The sequence below is a fragment of the Xiphophorus couchianus genome, chromosome 11 (assembly GCF_001444195.1).
Source record: "Xiphophorus couchianus chromosome 11, X_couchianus-1.0, whole genome shotgun sequence".
Taxonomy (NCBI): domain Eukaryota; kingdom Metazoa; phylum Chordata; class Actinopteri; order Cyprinodontiformes; family Poeciliidae; genus Xiphophorus; species Xiphophorus couchianus.
The window spans coordinates 24,270,934-24,281,570 of NC_040238.1; the positions used below are offsets into that span (position 1 = coordinate 24,270,934).

At 42.8% G+C, this 10,637-nt stretch overlaps 1 protein-coding gene across 1 annotated transcript; it reads left to right on the forward strand.

Annotated features, from left to right (window-relative positions):
* The first annotated feature begins 279 nt into the window (after window positions 1–279).
* On the forward strand, window positions 280–10,561 carry LOC114153299 (sodium- and chloride-dependent GABA transporter ine). The gene is made up of 13 exons (XM_028031731.1): window positions 280–882; window positions 1,168–1,302; window positions 2,497–2,701; window positions 4,179–4,311; window positions 5,267–5,401; window positions 5,495–5,598; window positions 5,669–5,793; window positions 5,881–5,993; window positions 8,299–8,439; window positions 8,521–8,620; window positions 8,698–8,798; window positions 8,897–9,064; window positions 9,346–10,561. The coding sequence occupies exons 1-13, from the start codon at window positions 708–710 to the stop codon at window positions 9,487–9,489; spliced, it is 1,779 nt and encodes a 592-aa protein (XP_027887532.1). The 5' UTR covers window positions 280–707; the 3' UTR covers window positions 9,490–10,561.
* Window positions 10,562–10,637: the final 76 nt, after the last annotated feature.

Genomic DNA, 10,637 nt, shown 5'->3' on the forward strand with positions numbered 1-10,637 from the left:
CCAGCATGGTTCTTTAAATATTTGGTTATGCGACTAAAGCCAAATTGTATTCAACATTTGATGAAAAAGCTGAATTTAGATATAAGCCTAACGTTTACTATGAGCTTACTGTACTATAAGTTTACTGTAAGGTAATTTTAAAACTACATTTATGCAGAAGAGAGACGTGGACAAGAGATGTCCTCATAATTTAAGAGATTTTGAGACCTTTTGAATATTTAAAGACATTTAAAATTTTAATTAAAATTTATTTTGACAGATCACGTTGTTTTTAGGTTGAATTGCACATAAATGTCAAAAAAAAAAAATAAGATTTCTAAAATGATTAGCTTTTAAACCGGGGTTTTCACACTTTTGAGAGCTACTGTACAGCAACAAATTTTGAGCAGCATTCCTCTGTGCATGAAGGGGTTTCATCATCCTTAGAGAGTCTCACATGCTGGTTGAATCTCTGGCAAAAAAAAACTTTATCAGAATAAAAATGTTTTTTAAAAAAAAAAGCCCAATTTTTTGCTACCACTTGCAATTTGTGACAACAATCCACAAAACTTCTTCATACCACCTCTTAACTTTGACCAACTTCTTCCTTGATGCGAGCCTGGGAGCTGCCACATGCTGGAGTGTCTGTGGTAGGCTAATCATTAAGGATAATAAAAAAAGGCAGGTTATATCACCCCAGAGCTGCTTAAATCACCGTCAAGCTCTCCATGGAGTTTGGGTCCAGACCAGCAGCTGCGATGAGCAAGGAGGAAGCCACGGACCAGCAGCCCGGCAGACCGACATGGAGCAGGCAGATAGAGTTCACCCTGGCAGGGATCGGCTGCGCCGTGGGCTTGGGGAATGTTTGGAGGTTTCCTTATCTCTGCTACAGGAGCGGAGGAGGTGAGGAAGCAGGCTGCAAACAGAACAGCATTCTCCATATGTTTAGAAGTCTTGAAATCAGGGGGCAAAGTTTAACCAAACACACTTTGGTTTTCTCGTGAAATGAGCTCGGTGCGTGCCGGAATGTGTTTTGTAAACTTATTTGAAGCCCTTTAATACCACCTGGAGTGGAGGTTGATTGTTTTATAGTCATAACGATATATTTTATAGAGCTTAACCTGACCTGACTGTTACTTTCACAAAAGTTAAAGATTGAAGAGTTGACTCACCATGCCTGTCCGCCAGGTGCCTTTCTGGTTCCCTACCTGCTCATGTTGGTGGTGTTGGGGATCCCTCTGCTGTATATGGAGCTGACTGTGGGCCAGTACACCCGGAGAGGCCCGGTTCATGCTCTGGCCATTGTTTGCCCACTCTTTAAAGGTACTTTGCACTCGTTCCCCCCTATCCCTAGTCTGTAAACAAACAAAAAAACTCTACTGATTTTGTTTGGCCCCTGACGAGTTATGAAAATTTGACCCTGCCACCTTAGCACAGATATAAATTTGATATAAATTTGGACTTTCTATTTTTAATTAGGGCAAAGTTATCACAGATCTTCTAAAGACAGAAAACACTGGAAGCAACACTAATTATTTGTCGTTAAATAGCCATACGTTTTGTATTCTCTTTCAAGAACCAAATGTATCCAGTGACTTTTATTTAAAATCTGACTGTGCAGCATCCAAATGTGCCTTTGATTTGTTTGTTGAACTTGGCAAAAGCAAGTGTTTTCAAAGAAAGAGCGACATACTGTAAGTCCTGACTTCATTGCTCAGAAATAAATTTTTTTTAAATCCATTTGATAGAAAATGTGCTATTGTTTTTAAGGAGGTAAACTTTTTAAGACGTTTTGTATCTATAATGATTTGCACATCCCTTTCTAACAACAAATCTGACTAGTTTAATTACTTACTTTAATCACTTAAATTAAAACTGCGGTGGGTATCTTTTATTAAAAAATAATTATTGATGTTTTTTAAAATGATCATCATGTCATTGCAGTAGACAGTAAGACAGAAAATTGGTGAAAAAAATCAAGCTCCTCTGCCTTCTCTCAGTGTGCTTACTGCAGAAATACACAACTAAGTCAGAAACAACCAATCAGAGCCAGGGGGAGGGCTATAGCGCCGTCAATCACTTTTGCACTCACACTCTCCCTCTTACTTATTGCTAATACCATCAACAGCTGGTATACAATTGCTAAGGCTAGTTAGAATATCCACCAGTAACGGTGGATATCCTACGGTGGTTTTCCTGTAACGGTGAGTTATTTTCCACCATTAGCACATTGAGCAGCATACAAGAGGATGATTGACAGCATTAAGACCCTCCTCCTGTGTCTAATTGGTTGTTCTTGACCAGGAGCTGTGCATTTTTTCAGACTGCAATAGCAACTCAGGTAGGAGCAGGAGGACACAATGACAGTTTTAATAAATATGAAAAACAAAAACATAAATTTGTATGACGACTTTGGCTCATATCACCAAAGGTTTGGACTCCCCTACCATACACTGGAGGAAAAAAATACAATAAAAGACTACATCTGACCTTTTTTTTTCTTTTGTCTAACCTCAGGGGTGGGCATAGCATCTGTGGCCATCTCCTTCATCATGTGCACCTACTACAACATCGTCATTACCTGGGCCCTGTATTACCTCTTCAGCTCCTTCCAGGCGCCTCTTCCGTGGCAGAGCTGCAACAACACCTGGAACACGCCCAACTGCACAGACCACGCCACCAACAGCAGCCACTCGTCCACAGCCAGCCAGGAGTTCTTCAGGTGCGTCTGAGAAGGCATCGGTCGCTGCTCCCCACAACAACCCAACCAAACCTCGCTAATGATTAGTGTGCAGCCGCATTACTAATTAACCTGCCGCTTTCAGGAGGCTCGCACAAGTTAATACTCCTGCAAAAGTGTCGCGAAAGTATAAAAACATAATTAGGGGGAAATTTGAAATGAGATAAAAGGTTGATTAAAAACGAGTTATCTGAGTCATGTGAGCGGTATCGGTTAATGTGAAGGTCAGTGATAAGGAGCTATGAGATAAAATATGGCAGTAGAAGTGTGTGAAATGTTGAGTGAGAATTAACCCTTAGCACCGACTCTGAAACGTTTCAACTCTCTTATTGGGAATTCAGAACAAACGGCGTTCTCCGCCGCTGATCTCATTTCCAATGAGATCAGCATATGTAGATCTGGTGCTGTTTTTGTGTACTCGTTGACTTATTAACCCCAGGATCTCTCTGTGCAGAAACAAGGCTTTTGGAAACGTAAACACAATGCTTTCCTGCAAACGCTGCCATGCAGAGAAGACTAGCTTCCACATACAGATTATGAATGTAAGGTACTTGGTGCTCTGCAAACATCATGAGTCACACCTCATTTCTTTGTGTTTTTGCATCGAAGGAGTCGGCTTTGGTTTTATGAAAAGAGGTCTTGAGTAGCGCCCCATTTCCTGAGTTGAAACTGCAACAAAAAAAAACAGAAAAAGAAAGCAACTAAATTGTGAGATACACAACCCTGCATTCAGTGCCAGCAGGATGTTTCCCATAGAGATATTAGCTGAAAACCTCGCATAGAGTGGATGAAGCACTGAAGGACGACCTTGTTTCTTAAGACGTGACTTTTTTAAAAGTGTGTTTCATAGTTTTTGTGCTTGACTCTTTTTTTCCATCCGCCATTGTTTCCCCCCGTTGCTCCTTTGAAGTCCACACTGCTGTCACAATCAGTGACAGGAAATGAACATTAGGCAACAGAAAAAGCAGCTATAAAGTCTGAAGAAAAACTTTGAGCAACCTTCAGAAAGCCTGGAGAACTGAAAACGGCAAATATGAATACATTAGGTCAGCTTAATGTTTTTCAACAGGATTCCGTGTTCTTATTTGCAGATCATCAAGACGTTTTAAAAGCCAACTTTATCTGTTGTCTGCTTCAATTGATAAAGAAATGTCAATAAAGTGATCCATCAATTAGCTGTACAGACTCCAATATGGTGCCAATAGGGTAGAAAAATTACACTTAATCTCAGAGGGAAGTTATATGTTGTTGTAACTCATCCATTTTTTATTCAAAGATTTATTGTAGATGCTAATGGCTGTGGACAAGAAGGCTCTCCTGTAGCGGCTTATGTTACAGTGGCTCTGACGGAGTCTCTGACTGACTTTTTTGGTTTTGATGGTATATTAAAGTAAAAACAGGAACGAAAGTTATCAATCGCAAATTATTAACGACCACTTCTATTTCCTTACTTGTGAAGGTATAAAATGCTGGGCCAGACTAGCGGAGTGGAGGAAACAGGAACCCTGCGGTGGGAGCTTTTCCTCATCCTCATCCTGGCTTGGATTCTTATATATCTGTGCATCTTTAAAGGAGTGAAGTCAACAGGCAAGGTGGGTTAACCTAGAGGTGACTGCAGCTCAGGGCCGGCCCAAACCTGTTTGGGGCCCTGAGTTGCCTTTCATGTGGGGCACCCCCATACCAGATGCTTCATCGTTCCTATGCTGCTCTAAGTGTGCAACAGGACATAGCGTTAGCATCATTCGTAATTAGCTTAGAACATACCGGTCTTGTTGTAGATATTAATTTTAACTTTACAGGAATAGCAAAGTAAAACAATTATTTGGGTTTTGAAATGCAGAGGGATATTTAAACGTGCCGTGTTATTTTAACTACTTGAAAGTGACATCCACCGACAAACACTGAAGTTACAGTAAACAAGTTAACAAGTTAAATACCTTATATTTGCCTAAGAGTAGCAGCAGCCATCAGCAGAGAAGAGATTGCCGATTATTAGTGTCCCAAGTCTAAAATATTATGTAGAAATAGTTTTTCCATGTGTAGTATCATTTGGTTTGTATAATTTAATTTTATTAAATATATATATATATATATGCAATATTTAAACATATCACGATATAAGTGTTTCATATCAGTCGATACCGATAATTATTGATTCGGTTTTTTGTTTTAAATATCTGTACACATCAAATTGGTGAAGTTTCCAGTTGAACTTGAACATTTCAGTGGTAAAAAACAATCCATTTTCTCATTTCGCGCTCCTTTCAATTGTTTACCAGAAGTGAAAATAGGCATGCAAGTTCACTTCCTGTCGCGAGATAGGATTTCTTTTATTTTTTTTATTTACTCTATATATAATCATTTAAAAAAACAACTAACGGTTGCGAAATGAGTTGTGTTCTACGAGGAAAATAACACAAGCACACATTAAAATGTTTAACTTAGATGAGAAAGAAAATAATAATTTGATATTTTCTACGCAGCCGCTGTCTTGGGTGAGAGATGAAGAAATGAACCTGCTCTCTGTTGGTGCTACTGTGTGTGCAGGTGGTGTACTTCACTGCTCTGTTCCCATACGTCATCCTCATCGCCCTGCTGATCAATAACGTGCAGCTTCCGGGGGCTTCGGACGGGATAGCTTTCTTCATCGTGCCCGAATGGGACAAGCTGCGGTCCGTGGAGGTCAGAGCAGCTAAGTAGAGAGGACCCGGCTGGAGCGCCGGCTGGTGGAGAAAATACTTGAGACGGCGTAACAGACGACGGCGTGTTTTGCAGGTGTGGGTGAACGCTGCGGCTCAAATCTTCAACTCCATTGGGATTGGCTTTGGCTCCCTGCTGGCCATGTCCAGCTACAACTCCTTCAACAACAACGTTCTGAAGTGAGGAGACCCAAATTACTGGTGAAAATGGTTAGAAAGCAAGCTGAGCGATATTTTCCTGCCTCTACAGGGACACGCTGTTCATATCCATCACCAACTCCCTGACCAGCATCATGGCAGGCTTCGTCATTTTCTCTGCCTTTGGCTACATGTCTTATCTGCAGGGCATTCCCGTCAGCCAGCTGGCGGTGGATGGTGAGGCAACATCCTCTCACAGTGAAACTATTGTACTTTTATTCAGTCACTACAACTGTCATCGTCGATCTTCTTGGATCTTGGCAGGTCCAGGACTGGTTTACGTTGTTTACCCACAAGCCTTCGCCAACATGCCGGTGTCCCAGCTCTGGGCTGTCCTGTTTTTCTTCATGCTGCTGTGCCTGGGGCTGGACAGTGAGGTAGGCAAACAGGAAATTTGCTGTGTTCATACCACTGCAACCTTTTCACAACAACATCCACAAAGTTCTCACACTTTTTTAAAATGAATTAACTGGTAAAGTGAGGTGGTAATCAGACTAAGTTGAGTTTATTTGTATATATCACATTTCACCAACAATTCGAAGATCAAAGTGCTCACACCATAAAATCATAATACAGTCACCAAATATGAAACAAGCTATAAACATAACTTTTCAAATGCCATCATCAGTACACATCAAATATGTTGATCAGTGTTCCAGTTAGCACTAATCAAAGGTAACTCTAAACAGGTGTCTTGATTTAAAGGAAGTCTGTGTTTCAGCATCTTTTCAGTTTTCTGGAAGTTTGCTCCAGATTGGTGGTGCATAGAAGCTGAATGCTGCTTCTTCTCCATGTGTCATGATTTGGGTGGTGAGGCAGAGGCAGCAGACCCAGGGTAAGATGAATAAGATGGTTTAATAATGAAAAAAAGTCCAGAAATCCAAAAACATACAAAGTCCAGGCAGCACAAAGGAGCGGATGCAGAAGCTCGCAGATAGTGACAACAGGCACTGGACAAACATGACGAGGACCCGATGAGGAACACAGAACACAGGTGGGGTTAAATACACAGAGGGTAATCAAGGAGACAAGAAACACCTGGGAACAATCAAGGGGAGACAGGACAACACAGAGACAGAGAAACTCAAAATAAACACAGAAAAGGAACAGATCCTGACATTACCCCCCCTCAAGGGCGGCTACCAGACGCCCAAAAACAAGTCTGAAACAAAAACACAACAAGGGTGGGTGGAGGGGTGCTGGATGGGGGGCCAGAGTCCAAAACAACAAAAAACAACCCAACAGAGTGGGCGGAGGCACAGGAAGGGCCAACAGTACAAAAACAACCCATCCATAATGGGCGAAGGTACAGGAGGCGGGCTGTCGTGGGAAGTCCGGAGGAGGTCCGCGGCGCCAAAAGCAGGAACCACTGGGGAGGTCCAGCGGGCGTCCCCGGCGCAGAAGGCGGGACCCAGGGGGAAGGTCCGGCGGACGTCCTCGGCGCAGGGGCCGAGCCACAGGAGTCGGGTCCGGCGGGCGACGTCGGCGCGGCGTGCGGATCAATTGAGGCGGGGACTCGGGAGGAGCTGTAAGAGGCGGGGACTCATAGGGACCACTGGGGACGCTAGAGGGACCACTGGGGATGCTAGGAGGCTCACTGGAGACGCTAGGAGGCTCACTGGGGACACCGGGAAACTCGGAAGAAGCACTGGGAAACAACGAGGGAATACACGACCCACTAACTGGGGCAGATAACCCACTAACTGGGGCAGATAACCCACTAACTGGGGCAGGCCATGCCCGCAGCCGTGCCACCTGTCGGCCAGGTGCCAGGTGGGCTGCCTGGAACCCCATCACCATGGGGACGGTTGCCAGACCGGAGGCTGGAGTGGCAGCTGGAGCGGCTGGAGGCACAGAGACGGCGGCTGCTGGAACTGAAGATGGTGCTGGTCCCGGAGACGCTGAGACTGGGCTGGGTGAGCGGAAGTCCGGCTCCAGAGGCAGAGAGTCGCCGGCCAAGAAGGCTAGACCTGCCTGGCATTCCCACTCTGCCTCCTGTTTTAGCCTCTCCAATCCCAGGGACTGGAGTTGGTCAGCCCATCCCTCCAGCACCAGGAGTAGCCTGATGGCTGCCCCGATGCGTCTGTGCGTGAAGTATGGCTCTGCCACAATCTCTACAAAGTCTGACATTAAATAATAATTCATCCCAACGCGCTGGGTCCATGTTGAAAAAAGAAAGAAAAAAAATCTTAACTCACGTGCCTCACCATAGATACTTGTGGTCGGGTCCTACTGTCATGATTTGGGTGGTGAGGCAGAGGCAGCAGACCCAGGGTAAGATAAATAAGATGGTTTAATAATGAAAAAAAGTCCAGAAATCCAAAAACATACAAAGTCCAGGCAGCACAAAGGAGCGGATGCAGAAGCTCGCAGATAGTGACAACAGGTACTGGACAAACATGACGAGGAACACAGAACACAGGTGGGGTTAAATACACGGAGGGTAATCAAGGAGACAAGAAACACCTGGGAACAATCAAGGGGAGACAGGACAACACAGAGACAGAGAAACTCAAAATAAACACAGAAAAGGAACAGATCCTGACACCATGTTTGGTTCTTATTCTGGGGATGACCTGAGAGGTCTGGAGGGTTGATACAATCTACTTTCTACTTCCCCCTGACCTGTCCTGCTGTGTTCGTGATGCTGTTTGTTCCAGTGTATCCTTTGTTTTGTGACAGTTTGCGATGGTTGAGGTGATGGTGACCAGTTTCATGGACGAATTCTACCAACAGCTGATCCGAATTTTCAAAAGGAAGGAACTGTTTGTTCTTGCAGTCTGCGGTGTGGCCCTTCTGTTAGGGATCCCGTGTGTGATGCAGGTGAACCTTATAACCTATCAGGCAGTTCTTAACCAAAAAATGACCAAAGAGGACCTCCTTAACCGGTTTTTGTGCTTTCAGGTAGGAATCTACGTCTTCCAGCTGATGGACCACTACACTGCCATCGTCTCCATCATGTTCCTTGCATTTTTTGAGATTATAGCCATCTGTTGGAGTTACGGTGAGCGAAAGTTGGTTCTTGCCGCTTATATACATTCATATCCAACCACAGAGACGATCTACATTTTCTTTGCTCAGGTGTAAAGAGACTTTCAAGCAACATGGAAGAGATGACGGGACAAAAGCCAAACATCTTCTTCAGGTTGTGTTGGCTTGTAGTTGATCCTGTGCTCATCACTGTAGGTCTATCGCATAAAAAAAAGAAAGCAAATCTCGACATCATCTCCTTACACCGAGTTTCACAATTCTTTTCTTTACCCCTGTCTCTTTGTGCCAGGTCATTCTGATTTTCTCCGTCATCCAGTTCAAACCGGCTCGCTATGGGGACTATGTCTTCCCTCCCTGGGCTCAGGGTGTTGGCTGGGTCATTGCTCTGGCCTCCATTATCTGGATTCCTCTGGGTGCAGTTCACACTTTGTGGGTGCTTCCTGGTTCGCTCATGAAGGTGAGTTCTACCCCAACTGAAATTTAGCGCCTCATTGTAGTGACAGCCTGATTTATTGACAAAAAACAAACAGCTGAAATAAATTCAGCTTTGATTATACTCATATAATCTTACACAAAAAAGTGTGTAAGAATGAAAGAAGCTTCAGATGCCTATATTCAAAAGGAATTTATAGGAGTACCAATATCTGTGCAAGTTTTGTTTAGAAACATTTATTTATTAGTGCGCAATCTATGTGTCATAAAAAGCGAGGTCAAATTTTTGCTGCATATCTGTTACAGAAACTGAAGCTATCGATCACACCGTATGCCCTGAATGCCACTAAAGGTCTATATAACGAGAGGGGGGAAGGAGCAGGAGAACCGGACATATCCGTCATCAGCACCGGCCTACCTGACAAAAAGCCCGTTGAGACATACTTCTGAGACATTTAGTGTTTTGCTTAAAACACTCTGCTCCCATCGGAGGCAAACTCTGAAAAACTCCAGCTAATCAGAAATGAATGTCTGTCCTTGAATCTTACATGGTCTACTCAGGAAATTAAACAGAGGGATTTTATTAAAATTATATATATATATTTAATTTTGTATATCTGCCTTGCAGATGGATGAAAAATAACCAGTTATTGTAATTTGAGTTATTCAATTTGTGGGCTTCTTGTGTATTTTGCTACCACACCAATTTTACCGGCTTTATTTATTGACTACTTTGAAGGAGTGCGCCATCTTTTGGTCAAATCTATGCAACACAGTGCATTGGATAATTTTTAAAGCATAATTCCTATATTAGAAAATAGGACAATATAACGGTTTAACATTTGCCAGGGTGTCTGCAGGTTTCAGCAAGTCAAATTTACGACTTCTTAATGCCAACTTGAATGAATTTTGAGATCTAAAAATTGATGACATAAATGCAGACGTTGGTGGAGCAATCCGTACTGCAGTACAGTCAAGCATAGCAAAAACGGCGACATTTCTGGGGCATGTTTGTGCTTCTGACACTGCCTGTGGCTCTCTACAGCTTAAAAGTTGTTTTCTCCCCTCACAGAATGCAACTTGTTCGCCAACAGAAGAGATTCAGTGACAAGTGACGTTGTTTACCCATAACATACGCAAAAAAAAAAGCTAATTAGCTAGCTAGCAAATATATTTTAGCTGCTAGCTACAGGTAGCTTCGAGTCACAGATGTCTGCACGTGACTCCCAACTTTTGGCTGACAGAAAAGTCCTGAGATTAAAAAGTCAAATTAACATATTTAAGGCTATCTTACATGTAGAAGACATTCTAATTTAATTTACTTTTTAAAATTTAATTTAATTTTTGATACATGTATGTAAGAGTTCTTAAAGATGCACACAATGATTTGCAATCCACTGTGGTACTGCCATTATCTCATTGCTGTTGACTCATTTATTAGGTCAAACACGACAGGGAACTGCAGATATCACTAATTGCTCATGCAACCCTGTCATGTAAGATATAATAAAAAGATCTTTGACCAAAGTCCTTTGTGTAGTGTTGATTCAATACTAAGATTTTCTTTAAAAGCACACATTACATAACACACAAATACC